Here is a 17953-nt window from a genome sequence, read left to right on the forward strand (position 1 = left end):
GACTGCTCGTCTAAGAGTCAGCTCTCACGAGCACATGGCTTCATTCCTTTGACCGCCCCTATGATTGGTCAACCCTCGTGCTAGCTACATTTCCACGTGGATATCCTTTTCGGTGAAGTTGTTCTAGTTCACTTATATGCTTGACCGTTGTTTGTTTAGCCGGACATCTTGTTTATTTTATATTTCTTTCAAGTAATTGTTGTGTTTATTTAATTAGTTCAACACTCATTGTCACGAACTGTAAACAGTGAGGTTCTGAGTATTAAGATTATAATGAATAGTGAGTTACATGATGCACGTGGGACGTACGGAGCGGAAGTCGCACCGGCAGTGGGTGGCGGACATACGAATGACCCCTGTGACCATGGCTCTACCAGCATATCATCTACCGGCTCCAATGAGGACATGTTTGGTATGCACATTAAACTTACAATAAACGACATCACCGCATTTTGATGCATCGCTATTTATTATACGTTTTTTGTTTATTAAAATACGTCAATATAACCGACAAGTCAGCATATAAAATGCTATAAGTACACACAATGTATGCTTGATTGTTGTTTAATATTTAAGCTGCACTCTCACAGATTCACCGTTTTACAACTTTTACAACTATTGTTTTGTCTTGGAAATAGTCAATTTTTGCGTAAATATCTGCAAACCAATGATAAAACATTGCTGACAAAAGATCAGATCACAGATTTGCATATTTCTGGATTTTCACAATTTTGCTCGTTCAAAGACAAAAGATAGAAAAGTTGTCAAAACTTTTAATCTGCGTCAGTGATAGTGCAGCTTTAAATAGGGTAATTGATATGATACGTTTGAGCCTAAAGGTAACCGCATATTATGTTGGGACTTGTGTAATTAGGTACCTTTGTTTTGAAGTAGATAGCTTAACCGGTGGAATAAAAAATACCCAAACTTGTTACGCTTAAGATTTTTCATGAAGTTGAGGCCAAATCCGTTACACCATCATCTTATTAGATCCGTTGATGAACACACAGCATATGTGCATTGTTTTAACAAAACCCGTTTAGTTAGTAATGTGCCCATTTCGGCCTTATATAATGAGGTCCGGGTTTTGCCCTAATCATCAGTGCAGTCCGTTTGACTTTGAGCCTGGTAATCGTCTTCGTCTCGTGTCATTTAAGTGCACTTATGTTATTTTAACCTAGGCCCGTACTTTGTGTAGCCAGACCCGTTCTGTACTACCATTTGAATGTGTAGTCAGGCCCAGATCCATCATGATATCCTTTATTGTATTTGTGGTCAATTAAATTATTAATGACTTTTTATCCTTTAAAATGATCATATATTGTTCCATAACCAAATCAGTTATGGCCCCATGTCACCGCCCATCCTCCTGAGGATTTTATGGTTGAAATTTGAATTCCAACGGAAATGTCTTCGGGTACAACTTGATGATATCTTTTCAAATAAGAAATATGTATAGTTACTTGAGAGAAAAAAAACGAGTTGAGACATGACGTTCAGAAGTCCTACTGTTATTTAGATACATAAGCGCATCAATAAATAGTTTACATTTAAAAGTTAACAACGACATTGATCACCTTGTTTACTATAGCAAAGTTCTGAACAATTGCATGTTCAGATTATACATGATAAGTATTTTGACACTTGTATTTATTCCTATTCTTTTAACGTAGTTCTATTGCCTCTCAAAAACAACTGAAACCTGTATTAAGTGATAATCTGAAACATGTTTACAATGTCTATTTATTCTTCAAACACACTGCATTGTGGTGATTCAGGTCCTTTTTGATGCCAAATCCACTTAATTGTCATCATAAAGAACAACTTCGTACTTTGTACATTTGTTTCAGGTCCGCTTTGTCTTTTACAATGACTGATTGTCCATATTTTGATCTATGCGAGGCCATTTTTACATTATCTAGACCCGTTTTGTCTTTGAAAGGTGCTTTGTTGATCTTAGTAAGCACACCCACATAATCTTTATGTGGAACATACAGCAATGTTGAATTTAACTAATTAGAGCAAACTAAACATTGATAAAGGCATAAAGTTCTTTACAAATGAGGATGAAGTTTGGTTGAAACCTTTGATAATTAGCTTCATTTAAAAAAAAGCATGGTTATCAGTTAAACTAGGTTAATTCTTTAACGATTATTGTTTTAACTGGTTTGTTTTAACTTTAAAAAATCCTATAAAATGCCCCTAGTCAGATGACCAGGTATGTTTTTATCCCTTTCCATGCCCTTTAGATCCCTAACCATGTCCGTGAAATCGTTCGTCATGACCGTTTCACCTGTCACTTTATCCATGTAATCCATTGCCTGGCCCGTTTAGTCCATAAAGTCTTATAGTCTCATAGTCTTGGTCCTTTACCAGGCCCGTTTAATATCTTTCCAGATCCGTGTTATCCATTACCGTGTCCATGATACCAGTATCATTTACAAGGCCCGTTTAATACCTTTCCAGATCCGTGTTATCCATTACCGTGTCCATGATACAAGCATCTTTTACATGGCCCGTTTTATACCTTTCTAGATCCGTGTTATCCATTACCGTGTCCATGATACAAGCATCTTTTCCATGGCCCGTTTTATACCTTTCTACATCCGTGTTATCCATTACCGTGTCCATGATACCAGTATCCTTTACCAGGCCCGTTTTATACCATTCCAGATCCGTGTTATCCATTACCGTGTCCATGATACCAGTATCCTTTACCAGGCCCGTTTGATACCTTTCCAGACCCGTGTTATCCATTACCGTGTCCATGATACCAGTATCCTTTACCAGACCCGTTTGATACCTTTCTAGATCCGTGTTATCCATTTTCGTGTCCATGATACCAGTATCCTTTCCCAGGCCCGTTTGATACCTTTCTTGATCCGTGTTATCCATTACCGTGTCCATGATACCAGCATCTTCTACTGGGCCCGTTTAATACCTTTCTAGATCCGTGTTATCCATTACCGTGTCCATGGTACTAGTTTCCTTTACCAGGCCCGTTTGATACCTTTCCAGACCCGTGCTATCCATTACCGTGTCCATGGTACTAGTTTCCTTTGCCAGGCCCGTTTGATACCTTTCCAGACCCGTGCTATCCATTACCGTGTCCATAATACCAGTATCCTTTACCAGACCCGTTTAATACCTTAAGTCCGTGTTTTCCATTTTCGTGTCCATGATACCAGTATCCTTTACAAGGCCCGTTTAAAACCTTAATTCCGTGTTATCCATTACCGTGTCCATGATACCAGTATCCTTTACCAGACTCGTTTAATACCTTTATAGACCCGTGTTATCCATTACCGTGTCTATGATACCAGTATCCCTTACCAGACCCGTTTAATACCTTTCTAGACCCGTGTTATCCATTACCGTGTCCATGATACCAGTATCTTTTACTGTGCCCGTTTAATACCTTTCTAGATCCGTGTTATCCATTACCGTGTCTATAATACCAATATCCTTTACCAGGCCCGTTTAATACCTTCCTAGACCCGTGTTATCCATTACGGTGTCTATGATACCTTCCTAGACCCGTGTTATCAATTACCGTGTCTATGATACCAGTATCCTTTACCAGGCCCGTTTAACACCTTTCTAGATCCGTGTTATCCATTACCGTGTCCGTGTTATCCATTTTCGTGTCCATGATACCAGTATCCTTTACCAGGTCCTTTTTATCAAGGCTAGGTAACTCCTTGATTTTAACCCCACCAGGTATATTGTACTAGACCCATGTCAGTGTTATTCTTGTTTTTTTCCCATTTACCAGGCCTGTCTCATCCTTAACCAGGACCGATTCATCATATACCGAGCCCGTTTAATCCTTTTCCCATTTCATTTTTTGCAGGACTCTTGAAAGTCCAATTTTATATCTTCATTGTCCCTTTGTAACCATAACAATGCCCGTTTCACCCTTTACACACGGACCTATAAGCGAGTTATCTGTGTTATCGCTCGTTTTATGCATTTATATGTCCAATACCATTTCATCTGCTGTAAGATATAAGTAATAAAAAACTCAAAATTATACCCTTTCAAACTGTACCGAAATTAAATGAAATTTTACTTAGAATCAAAATCAGTTTTGGTAAGTGAAATCATTACAACAGAAACTTATATTTTGTACTGATACTTTAAACCGTAACAAGGCCGTGTTGGTTCTTAGTAGGTATTTGACAGCCATTCAATTATATGAAGGCATTTTGATAGGTTAACAATATGGACACAATTGAAATTTATCCGTTGTTTTCAAGAACGAAAACAACTGAAGTGATAGTGTATATATTGACGGACTTTATTATGTTAATTTCACTTACAGACAGTTCCACCAGCTCCGAGGACCAGCAACGTCACGTACCAGATGACGTCAACAATAACGAGAATGTGAACCATGACGAGGGCGCACGGAGGTCCCGGAAGCGGAAACGTCCTGTTGCGAGTGGCAAACCCCCGTACAGCTACATCGCCCTCATCAGCATGGCTATCGCCAACTCCCCCGACAGGAAGTGCTCCCTCAACGACATATACAAGTTCATTACTGGTGAGTCCTGGCATATTTTGGTTGTATACAACACTTTGAACATTTGACCATATATATAATTGCAACGACAGCAGAGAATGGTGTCGATTTAAACAATGCCTACTGACCCTATATGATCACATCAAACTGATGACGGGTTTTAGTTGATAACTCGCTATTGTTGACGATGATATGCAACTGGTTTAAGCGGTTTCATAAATTTATCTGATATTATTGTACAAAAGTGAAATTGTTACACCGTATAATGATTGCTGATCGTTTTATTTGCAGATCGGTTTCCGTACTACGCTGATCACGGGAACCAGAAGGGTTGGCGAGGCTCCATCCGGCACAATTTAGCGCTGAACGACTGCTTCGTAAAGCTTGGGCGGCGGCCGGGTGCCAAGGGCCACGATTGGGGTATACATCCGGACTACGAGGACATGTTTGACCATGGCAGCTTCCTCCGCCGCAGATACAGGTAATTTGCAGCGAAACAATTGGCACTATAATAAAGCTTGTATATTTTCGAAGATTTGAAGTCGAGTCAAGCAAACATTTTACCCATTGTCATTACTAGAAAACTTGTTTGGTACATGAATTCGGGTATGTGTTGTAATGCTTTAACATGTGTTGCCTTATTTTGATTAAAAGAAAACACGAACATTGACGTTTGGACCTTCACTTTTGTTGAAAATTAAATGAAAATAACAAATGATATCCCCTGCTCTGTTTCCAGGTTCAAGAATGGCGTGAAGCGAGAACGGGGTACACGGACGATTCCAGACACCCTTGCAAACCCGCAGTTTGGTTTCGGTAGCGCTCTCGATAACAGCCACCCTATGTTCGGTGGCAGCTGCGACTACATGCAGTCGTCTCTACAAAGGACCGGTGACCACCAACCGTCGTCTCAGCGCCCATTGGCAACCCTTACCGACAACGCAAACGCATACGCAGCCTGGCCATACCAGTTTATGACGGGTTACATCCACCCCAATCACACACACGTCCTTCCGGGCAGGAACGAGGAACCATTGTCTCCGATATCAGCACATGAAATGTCCTTCGCTAACAGTGATTGCGCTAGTTCACCGGAAGCGATGAACCAGACGTGCGCCCCGACCTACTTCCGCAGCATATCGCCCGTCTCAACCACTGGTCCCGTGCAACAGTCCGGTCACATGATGCCCCTGTCAACAGAGCGCCCGGAACAGCCAGTGGAACAGTATGTGCCGCCCCCTCCCCCCTACCCCCTCTACATGTGGCCGAATTACGGTGGGCTCGGCTCCAGCAACTCCCCACCGGATGTGAAGCCTGGGTCGCTCTACCAGACACAGCAGTACTATGGGCAGGGCATGTGGGGCAGTGTCATGTGATCAGTGTGACTCCGAGTCGTGATCGTGTACAGAAATATCAAATGTATATAGCAAAAGTGTGACGATTGACATCGAAAGGTTATATGTGCTGAATAAGTGTTGTTTATGAAATCACCTTGTAAATATTCAATGATATCATAGAAGTTATATATATATATATATGCTTGTTACATAAATGCTTATTTGACAATGAAGGCTTTATGATTATGGTAATGATTTATTTCCTTCAAAGCTATACCAGTCCAACAGTGTCCTAGCATCATTCTTCCTTATATAAATAATTCATGCAACCTTTCAAATTGTTATTGTGTGCTCTTTCATTTCTTTTCGGAAAGGGCACACGACTGCAGTATTTAAAATTCCAGGTAATATCATCACTATTTGTTTCTGTTTTATTCTTATTCTTCCGTTTTGTTTTCGGCGTGAAGAATAAGCATAACAAACGCATAATGAATCGTTATTTCATTATACAACTTGAATTGATTTTTTTAGATATATCTTAATGAATTGTTTTGTAGATGTTTGATTGTTAGTTATATTTTCAAAATATTATTTTGTATTCAAAATTAAGAGCAATGTTGATAACTTGATATGACTTGAATTTATCCGTGCCTTATTCACCATTCCAATTGCTTTTATTACCCGCCTACTCCCTTTATTGGTACGATAAAATGGGTAATTGAATGGGACAAACGTCTCGGTATTTATAAGTATAGGACAACAGAGTTTGTGTTGTTCTTATTCTTCTGTTTTGTTTTCTGTATGAAGATTGAAAAATTATGGACACAAACAGACATGGGATGTCAATATTTTTCTGGATTTTAGTCATTAATGAGATGTACATGTAACTATTGTTGTATTAATTCATGGATACAAATATATGATTTGAATATTACAATATTTGTTTGTAAATGCGGTTGTGCTATATTAAACATTCCAACTGTTTATCAAATTCGTCTACATATTCCCCTTAATTTGGTACAATGTACAAGAATATGCATGTTACTCTTTTAAGCCTACACAATTGTTAAAAAGATGAATCATCTGAAAAACCCAAAACAGATAGATCCTCTAACGCATGTTTATTGCATATGAAATTGATTGATTAAATCATCACAAATGTGAGGGCTATTCTCGCTGACCTGAGGTGAATAGCCACACATACACACTGAGGTCCCTAGCCACACTTGCACACTCAGGTCCCTAGCCACACATACACAGTGAGGTCCCTAGCCACACATACACACTGAGGTCCCTAGCCACACTTGCACACTGAGGTCCCTAACCACACATACACAGTGAGGTCCCTAGCCACACATACACACTGAGGTCCCTAGCCACACATACTAACTGAGGTCCAGAGCCACACATACACACTGAGGTCACTAGCCACACATACACACTGAGGTCCCTAGCCACACATACACACTAAGGTCCCTAGCCACACATTAACACTGAGGTCCCTAGCCACACATTAACACTGAGGTCACTAGCCACACATACACACTGAGGTCCTTACCCACACATACACACCGAGGTCCCTAGCCACACATACACACCGAGGTCCCTAGCCACACATTAACACGGAGGTCCCTAGCCAAACATACACACTGAGGTCCCTAGCCACACATACACACCGAGGTCCCTAGCCACACATTAACACGGAGGTCCCTAGCCACACATACACACTGAGGTCCCTAGCCACACATACACACCGAGGTCCCTAGCCACACATACACACTGAGGTCCCTAGCCACACATACACACTGAGGTCCCTAGCCACACATACACACCGAGGTCCCTAGCCACACATTAACACTGAGGTCCCTAGCCACACATTAACACTGAGGTCCCTAGCCACACATACACACAGAGGTCCCTAGCCACACATACACACCGAGGTCCCTAGCCACACATACACACCGAGGTCCATAGCCACACATTAACACTGAGGTCCCTAAACACACATACACACTGAGGTCCCTAGCCACACATACACACTGAGGTCCCTAGCCACACATACACACTGAGGTCCCTAGCCTCACATACACATTGAGGTCCCTAGCCACACATACACACTGAGGTCCCAAGCCACACATACACACTGAGGTCCATAGCCACACATACACACTGAGGTCCATAGCCACACTTACACACTGAGGACCCTAGCCACACATACACACTGAGGTCCCAAGCCACACATACACACTGAGGTCCCTAGCCTCACATACACATTGAGGTCCCTATCCACACTTACACACTGAGGTCCCAAGCCACACATACACACTGAGGTCCATAGCCACACTTACACACTGAGGACCATAGCCACACATACACACTGAGGGCCCTAGCCACACATACACACCGAGGTCCCCAGCCACACATACACACCGAGGTCCCTAGCCACACATACACCCTGAGGTCCATAGCCACACTTACACACTGAGGTCCCTAGCCACACATTAACACTGAGGTCCCTAGCCACACATACACACTGACGTCCCCAGCCACACATACACATTGATGTTCCTAGCCACACATTAATACTAAGGTCTATAGCCACACATTAACACTGAGGTCTATAGCAACACATACACACTGAGGTTCCTAGCCACACATACACACTGAGGACCTTAGCCACACTTACACACTGAGGTCCCTAGCCACACATTAATACTGAGGTCTATAGCCACACATTAACACTGAGGTCTATAGCAACACATACACACTGAGGTTCCTAGCCACACATACACACTGAGGACCTTAACCACACAAACACACTGAGGTCCCTAGCCACACAAACACACTGAGGTCCCTAGCAACACATACACTCTGAGGTCCATAGCCACACATACACACTGAGGTCCAAAGCCACACATACAATCTGAGGTTCCTAGCCACACATATACACTGAGGTCCCTAGCCACACATATACACTGAGGTCCCTAGCCAAACATCCATACTGAGGTTCCTAGCCACACATACACACCGAGGTCCCTAACCACATATACACACTAAGGTCCCTAGCCACACATACACACCGAGGCTCCTAGCCACACATACACACTGAGGTCCCTAGCCAGGCATACACACTGATGTCCATAGCCACACATACACACTAAGGTCCCTAGCCAGGCATACACACCGAGGCTCCTAGCCACACATACACACTGAGGTCCCTAGCCAGGCATACACACTGAGGTCCCTAGCCACACATACGCATTAAGGTCCCTAGCCACACATGCACACTGAGGTCCCTAGCCACACTTACACACTGAGGTCCCTAGCCACACATACACACCGAGGTCCCTAGCCAGGCATACACACTGAGGTCCCTAGCCAGGCATACACATTGAGGTCCACAGCGACACTTGCACACTGAGGTCCCTAGCCACACATGCACACTGAAGTCTTTAGCCACACTTACACACTTAGATCCATAGCCACACTTACACACTGAGGTCCCTAGCCACACATACACACTGAGGTCCTTAGCCACACTTTCACACTGAGGTCCCTAGCCACACATACACACTGAGGTCCTTAGCCACACTTTCACACTGAGGTCCATAGGTACACTTACACACTGAGGTTCTTAGCCACACATACACACTGAGGTCCTTAACCACACTTACACACTGAGGTCCTTAGCCACACTTGCACACTGAGGTCCATAGCCACACTTGCACACTGAGGTCCTTAGCCACACTTACACACTGAGGTCCCTAGCCACACATTAACACTGAGGTCCCTAGCCACACATACACACTGACGTCCCCAGCCACACATACACATTGATGTTCCTAGCCACACATTAATACTAAGGTCTATAGCCACACATTAACACTGAGGTCTATAGCAACACATACACACTGAGGTTCCTAGCCACACATACACACTGAGGACCTTAGCCACACAAACACACTGAGGTCCCTAGCCACACATACACACTGAGGTCCCTAGCCAAACATACACATTGATGTTCCTAGCCACACATTAATACTAAGGTCTATAGTCACACATTAACACTGAGGTCTATAGCAACACATACACACTGAGGTCCCTAGCCACACATGCACACTGAGGTCCCTAGCCACACATGCACACTGAGGTCCCTAGCCACACATACACATTGATGTTCCTAGCCACACATTAATACTAAGGTCTATAGCCACACATTAACACTGAGGTCTATAGCAACACATACACACTGAGGTTCCTAGCCACACATACACACTGAGGACCTTAGCCACACTTACACACTGAGGTCCCTAGCCACACATTAATACTGAGGTCTATAGCCACACATTAACACTGAGGTCTATAGCAACACATACACACTGAGGTTCCTAGCCACACATACACACTGAGGACCTTAGCCACACAAACACACTGAGGTCCCTAGCCACACAAACACACTGAGGTCCCTAGCAACACATACACACTGAGGTCCATAGCCACACATACACACTGAGGTCCCTAGCCACACATACAATCTGAGGTTCCTAGCCACACATATACACTGAGGTCCCTAGCCACACATATACACTGAGGTCCCTAGCCAAACATACATACTGAGGTTCCTAGCCACACATACACACCGAGGTCCCTAACCACATATACACACTAAGGTCCCTAGCCACACATACACACCGAGGCTCCTAGCCACACATACACTCTGAGGTCCCTAGCCAGGCATACACACTGATGTCCATAGCCACACATACACACTAAGGTCCCTAGCCAGGCATACACACCGAGGCTCCTAGCCACACATACACACTGAGGTCCCTAGCCAGGCATACACACTGAGGTCCCTAGCCACACATACGCATTAAGGTCCCTAGCCACACATGCACACTGAGGTCCCTAGCCACACTTACACACTGAGGTTTATAGCCACACATACACACCGAGGTCCCTAGCCAGGCATACACACTGAGGTCCCTAGCCAGGCATACACATTGAGGTCCACAGCGACACTTGCACACTGAGGTCCCTAGCCACACATGCACACTGAAGTCTTTAGCCACACTTACACACTTAGATCCATAGCCACACTTACACACTGAGGTCCCTAGCCACACATACACACTGAGGTCCTTAGCCACACTTTCACACTGAGGTCCCTAGCCAAACATACACACTGAGGTCCTTAGCCACACTTTCACACTGAGGTCCATAGGTACACTTACACACTGAGGTTCTTAACCACACATACACACTGAGGTCCTTAGCCACACTTACACACTGAGGTCCTTAGCCACACTTGCACACTGAGGTCCATAGCCACACTTGCACACTGAGGTCCTTAGCCACACTTACACACTGAGGTCCATAGCCACACATACACACTGAGGTCCCTAGCCAGGCATACACACTGAGGTCCATAGCCACACTTACACACTGAGGTCCCTAGCCACACATGCACACTGAGGTCTTTAGCCACAGTTACACACTGAGGTCCATAGCCACACATGCACATTGAGGTCTTTAGCCACACTTACACACTGAGGTCCCTAGCCACACATACACACTGAGGTCCTTAGCCACACTTACACACTGAGGTCCATAGGCACACTTACACACTGAGGTCCTTAGCCACACATACACACTGAGGTCCTTACATACACACTGAGGTCCTTAGCCACACTTACACACTGAGGTCCATAGGCACACTTACACACTGAGGTCCTTAGCCACACATATATGCCGAGGTCCATAGCCACACATATATGCCGAGGTCCTTAGCCACACATTAACACTGAGGTCCCTAGCCACACATACATGCCGAGGTCCTTAGCCACACATTAACACTGAGGTCCCTTGCCACACATACATGCCGAGGTCCATAGCCACACTTAAACACTGAGGTCCATAGCCACACATACATGCCGAGGTCCATAGCCACACATACACGCCGAGGTCCTTAGCCACACATACACACTGACATCCATAGCCACACATACATGCCGAGGTACTTAGCCTCACATAAACACTGAGGTCCATAGCCACACATACACGCCGAGGTCCTTAGCCACACATACACACTGACATCCATAGCCACACATACATGCCGAGGTACTTAGCCTCACATAAACACTGAGGTCCATAGCCACACTTACACACTAAGTTCCCTTGCTACACATACACACTGAGGTTCATAGCCACACATTCACATTGAGCTATGGCAAAGACAAGGCACGGCATGAATTCCATGTCACGATGCGTTGCCTTCCATGTTTGACCTTAGCCTTTGAATGGAAAGTACAGTTTTTGTTAAAAGTTACATCTTTCCAGGGATCTCTCAAGATCTGTAGTTGGTCGACGTCCGTTAAATAAAAAAACAACGTTATGACTTGCAAAATAAATAATAATGATGCTAACATACAGACAGATACTCAAAATGTTCTAACTTTGTGTCTCCATTAATGGATAGTTTGGGTAAATGTTTAATTTACAACACCATATGCCGTGTGAAGTGGTGGGTTTTTTGTACAACGACAGAATGTAACACTGGTTAGAGCTGCCCTTGTTCTTTATCGTGTCGAGGCCATTGATGTTTAGCTGTAGGGTTGAGTTTATTCAGGTCTGTCATGTCCATTGGCTGCATTATGACTTGAGCATACTATGATGCTATCACGACATGTTTTTTTAATTACATAAGTAACATGAGGTTGTAATGACTGCAATGGCCAGTCGAATCAACATGTTACCAGAACTAACGAATCCGAGTGAGATAGACGGTGATCCGGGTTGGATACCCTAGCCCATTATGAAGAGACCTCTTGGTTGTTTTACCTACGCTGTGTAAAGCACACATACACAGATTACAAACCAGTACTAGCTTTAAACTACAAGGGCCACATCCATAGATATCTTGTAGAACGTTTTCAAGTTAGTGAAGAAATACTTCTTCCTATGTTGAATTTAAGAAAATTAACAATGTTTTAACGCCAAAGACATGTAAATAAGCGTGGAAAAAGATCCAAATAAAAAGGCATATGAATGAATATGATGAAAAATAGAGGGTATTTTTTTTTTAAATCTAAAAAATTAATTAGTTGAAAATTTCACAATGAACCTTTATGCTATACGGCTCCAGTATTAGAATAAGTAACGTATTGATTCTATCAGATTTCGTCCCAATCGAGTTACTAATGAATAAACTGAAAACTTAAGAATACCTTTCATTTTTCTTGGGTTTCTGTTCATAACCACTGACACATGTGTAGTTTAGAAAACTTCTTCTTTATTGTAATCTATGGCAGAATCATATTGGGCTAAACCAGCAAAACTGCAGAGGCAAATCACGGCTAATTATCGAATACAAACCGCATGGGAAAGTTCATTGCATGTGTATGAGTATACTAAAACTATGACATGTTTAAACATGTACTATTACACAACAGAAAAAAATAAAAAAGGCCAATGTTAAATCCTAGAAAGCAAGATATTTTACACACATAAAACAATCAAATAAAACTTCATAATTAGGCTTTCAAATTGCAAATGTGAGCTCAATTTAAAAACATACATACTAAATATCCAAATCAAAATAATCGTTCAATGATAAAATGGCAAAAAGATAAGATGCATGTACGACGATTGGAAAGAATTTAGTGCAGAAAATGTGAATGTTAATGCACTTATGAGTAGTAACATAAAGAACAGCCCTAAACTACAAATAACTGTACTTAACGAAGAGTCATATAAAAATACAAACTATGCCGAGAATGTACATTTATATAAATGAATGTGCAAATGTATTTAATGATCTTAATTTGCTAGAGCAGTCATCGTTCAATAGTGACCTTAGTTGTAACTTGAAAATATCTTAGTGTCATATTTTGTTTTGGGTACTTATCAGTGCATTTTGAATTGATGAAAGCATAAAAATAAAAATAAGTTAAGGAAGTGATGTGTATATATATTTAAGATGATTAAACTTAGATCCTTTAACTATAACTATTAGCTCCTCAAACATAAAATGTCATCTGACTAAAGGAATAGTGACCCTGAACAAACACAGTGGCATTTAACACTATTGAGCTACACCTCAGGGGTGGTACACCTTAAACTTCTTAAGTCATTTCCTAATTTGAGTATCTCGTTAAGCATATGAAACAAAAAATGCTGAATTTCCAAAATATCTTATTCTCATTGACCTTATTGATAACCCCCATACAGTAGTGTTAAAAACAGTTACACATTTCTTTTAACTTGACTATGAAAATGTTAAGAAATCGCCTTAAGATAGGAAATGACTTAAGATGCTTTATGAATACGGCTGCAGGCACTTCAATAAAGGCATATACACAATACATGTGAACACATTAACAAACTCATATACAATGAACACATAGAGGGTAAATGCAGTGGCAAAGGCATCATTCCATTCTTCACAAGATACAGAACAAATGAGTCGAGACATGGCCCACATTAAAATGGCAAGATTTCATTAATATCAAAAATCATCAATGAAGGAAAGAAATTACTTGAACAAGAGCAGTTAACATACAATTGCAGTTTTAATACTGGAAACTTAAAGCAGGGCTGAACAGTAATAAAAGTATTTTTAACTTACCAGTTAACGACAACCATATCTTATTTTCACACTTTAATTCAAGAAGTGTTAAATGTAAATTGTCTGTAAATTTACTCTATCTTGTTGTATGGAAAATGCTCAAAAATTGATCCAGATATTTTAACTGAAAAAGTTATATAAATTACTTCATTACATTCTTAATATAATTCAACCTTTTCAAAATGGTGTGTAATCATTAATTGGTATCCTCAGCCCAAGTTTGTGTAATTACCTACAGAAGAGCTTCGTCTTGAAACAAACCTGAAATCTTTTTTTTTACAGAAAATTCTTTATTTATTTTGGAAAGATAGTTTAAATAATACAGTTTAACTTTACATGTTAATAAGTTCATGAAGAACAAAAAGTCATTCAGAAGCAAAAAAATCCAATTGATTGAAATGTTATACTTTTATTGAATTTTGTACTTAGATTATATTTCTTTACTATGAACTAGAATATAAATGAGACATTTTGAAATTATTAAATATCATGCATGTACATGGTTCACTTCTTAAATACTACAAAATAATACTTATGCTAAGGACTATGGCATATTAGAAAAATTATCAATAACAAAGAAAGTTTCATTTAAATCTTTCAATTATATATGAACAAGTTGAACATATAAATGTTAACATAATGCACAGTTAAAACATATTAAAGATTCAAACAAAAATATACATGTATAAACAAATGTTATTGAAAGGCTAATTTTAGAATTAAAACTTCACACTGTATACATTAGCCTTGCTTTGTAAAATGCATATACATGCACGTAAAAGGTAAAAAGGTCAAGAAAACATGTAAATGCAAGCTTATGGAAGCGTTTACTGCCCAAAGAGTTCAAATGATCACTTGCAGCTTAACCTAAACCCTTCCATTGATGGACCTTCTATCTCACAGTTTTCTTCCACTCCATCAGTGTTGTCTGCCTCCTGTCGTTTAAGATCCTCTCTACGCTTCTCGTACAGGTAATGGAATACAAGAAATATAACGATAAGGTTCTTCACAGGAAATATGGAGATGTCCAAACTTAACAAGTGCCAGAGCACCAGTCGGATAGCCAGTAGAGGGAGATTCACGAAAAACACTATCATTATTTTGTGCAGGATAGTAATCTCACGTGGAATAAATCTGTGGCCAAAATGGGCCTTGCTGAGTGTCATTAAAGGCAGGGTCGGTAGGACTAGGTTAACGCAAGCGATGATCAGTATTGCTGTGTCCAAGTGGGCTGGAAAGTTGTCTACTGCTGATTTCTCGAACATGATGTCAAGAACATCAATTGAGTCTAGAATGTCAAAGACCACAGTTCCTGTAATCTCAAGTATTGCATGTTTTCTTTCCGAGTCAATTCCTGCATCATGATGGCTTAATAGCAATAGTAGGAACACAAACGCAGCCATTGAGATGTTGATTTTTAATGTATTCGGACCAAAGAAGTCCTCTTCATCTAATTGCCAGGCAAAATCTCTAAAAATGATGGCAACTCTTGCTGCAAGAATAACACTGTAAACTAACCAGACAATATAAGCTAGAGGCAAGGAGCCTGTTTGTATAGGGGCTTTAGGTTGTGATGATTTGCTTGCTAACTTTAAGTGTTTATAGGAAATAATAAATGCTGTCACAAACAAGAGGAGAATTGCGATGTCAGCAACTATCCAGGCATACCAGGAGACATTCTTGTGCTTCACAAGGTAGTAGTTGAGGACGCTGCCTTGCAGAAGAGCGATGATGACACACAGGATCCGCAGGGGAATGTGGTGCATAGAGTCACACATCCGAATACACACGTCTGCCATGGCTGTCAATGAGTAGCTCAATCTGTTTTTATTTGCAATATGGTGTGATTCATTTTATGCTTCATCATTCCCCATGCTGTCTTTACTGAATGTAAAAGAAACAAACAAATAATACAACAACAATAACTGAATGTTCATTGGAGTAATGTGGATGTGCTGCTACATTCAATGATGATGGATCAATCAACACTGGTTGTCATTTAACCAATAATTGAACAATAAAGGGATTGCATTTCATTAAAAATAATAGTAAATGGTTATAAAAACCAAATAGGTTATGTTGACAACCTAGAAAAACAACAACCCTAAAACTACTGAAAAGGCTAAGGCTCCCAATCGTGTCATGTTAATCATTTTGCAAATGTCTTTATTATTTTGAAAAATTACAAAATGATAAAAATTAAGGATTGAAAGCTATTTCTGCTGAAATACCTAAAATTGAGTTTAGAGGTTTGGCATAAGTCCCATTCCAAAATCAACTAACCAAATATTGCATATTTATTTTAAATTGTGAAACATTAAATGAATTACTAAACTATTGTCTGTGTTGCATGTTGCATTTACCATCTTTATGTACTGCAAAACCATATGTTTGCTTTTCAATATTAAATTGAAAGTAAAAAAAATAACGAAAGGGAACTCTCATTGTTAATGTTGCTTTTTTAAATGTAATAAAATGAATCCTCCCCCCCCCCACCCCTACTTAATTAATACTGTTCTCTTGCAAAAAAATCAAGAAAACAAACTAGCCCATGACTTCAAACTTCAGGACAACTAGACTAATTGATATTTTTTAGCTTGCCAGATATTACTGCGCAGGTATGATATGGATATTTCTAAAATAAAATGTGTAATCGACCCCATACTGCTAGAGCAACTCACACTGGTGCTTCTATTAAGCCACTCTTTAAATAGCGCTTATACAGCCTCAATTAAACATATAAACAAAACAAAACAAAAATTGGAATATTAACTAATATGAAAATTATTCTTCATAATTGTAAATCTGAGAAAAAAAAAGGTTTCGTCAGTCCAACTAAAAATATTCAGACTTTACCTTCTGTCAGATAGACTTTCACATCGTCTGTTATCAGATTTCGCTTTAAGATTTGATATTCAGTATCTGTACATCATGACAAAACTAGCTATTGCTTGGGTCGAAGGGAACTTGTAACATACCCGCGCTACTATGATTTGTATTTAGTGGAACTCGTAAATATCAATAATCATAATAACGGCATACCATTATTTTCTTGTTTGCTTCTTTTCTAATTCTTACATGTACCAAAAACTTGAAGTGGGACACCCAAACGCTTTAATTTTACATACCCTCTGGCCTCAATGGCGAAAACGAAACTATTAAAATATTAAATTAATGACAAAATTATATATAAGGGCAGTAACCCAGTCCACAAGTTAGTAGGTTACACTCCACTTATGATTCTGCAAATCTGCGTCTTTGGGCGTTTGTTTTGAAGGATCTGGGAGTAAGATTATTAAAGGGTTTGTTATTGGTCCCAGGCAGCCAGGATAGAGTCGAGTCGAAACGCGTAACTCGCGCCAAACGGCCTACACAATGCGCGCATCGTTCTCAATTTTGCTATCCGCCAACGTCTATATTGTTGTCGGTCATTCCGGTTGGTAATAAGTGTGGCGTGTTGACCCG

At 40.7% G+C, this 17953-nt stretch overlaps 2 protein-coding genes across 3 annotated transcripts; one reads left to right on the top strand and one right to left on the bottom strand.

Moving 5' to 3' along the window:
• The first annotated feature begins 273 nt into the window (after window positions 1–273).
• On the top strand, window positions 274–5901 carry LOC128215852 (forkhead box protein E1-like). Its single transcript, XM_052922463.1, has 4 exons — window positions 274–412; window positions 4325–4546; window positions 4817–5006; window positions 5265–5901. The coding sequence occupies exons 1-4, from the start codon at window positions 274–276 to the stop codon at window positions 5899–5901; spliced, it is 1188 nt and encodes a 395-aa protein (XP_052778423.1).
• Window positions 5902–13133: 7232 nt separating this feature from the next.
• On the bottom strand, window positions 13134–17695 carry LOC128218504 (uncharacterized). Of its 2 annotated transcripts, none has more exons than XM_052926177.1 (2): window positions 17617–17695; window positions 13134–16372 (listed from the first exon to the last, which is right to left on the bottom strand). In XM_052926177.1, the coding sequence occupies exon 2, from the start codon at window positions 16285–16287 to the stop codon at window positions 15340–15342; it is 948 nt and encodes a 315-aa protein (XP_052782137.1). In that variant the 5' UTR covers window positions 16288–16372; window positions 17617–17695; the 3' UTR covers window positions 13134–15339. The 2 variants fall into 2 exon arrangements, with proteins under 2 accessions (XP_052782137.1, XP_052782136.1); XM_052926176.1 differs by having other exon boundaries at window positions 17531–17660.
• Between the last annotated feature and the right edge of the window lie 258 nt (window positions 17696–17953).

Source organism: Mya arenaria, chromosome 14 (assembly GCF_026914265.1).
Source record: "Mya arenaria isolate MELC-2E11 chromosome 14, ASM2691426v1".
Lineage (NCBI taxonomy): Eukaryota > Metazoa > Mollusca > Bivalvia > Myida > Myidae > Mya > Mya arenaria.

Coding starts and splice junctions, on each gene's coding strand:
- LOC128218504 (XM_052926177.1), bottom strand. CDS start 16,287: ATGGCAGACGTGTGTATTCGGATGTGTGACTCTATGCACCACATTCCC.
- LOC128215852 (XM_052922463.1), top strand. CDS start 274: ATGAATAGTGAGTTACATGATGCACGTGGGACGTACGGAGCGGAAGTC. Junction 413..4,324: donor CTCCAATGAGGACATGTTTG/GTATGCACATTA, acceptor TTTCACTTACAG/ACAGTTCCACCAGCTCCGAG. Junction 5,007..5,264: donor TTCCTCCGCCGCAGATACAG/GTAATTTGCAGC, acceptor CTCTGTTTCCAG/GTTCAAGAATGGCGTGAAGC.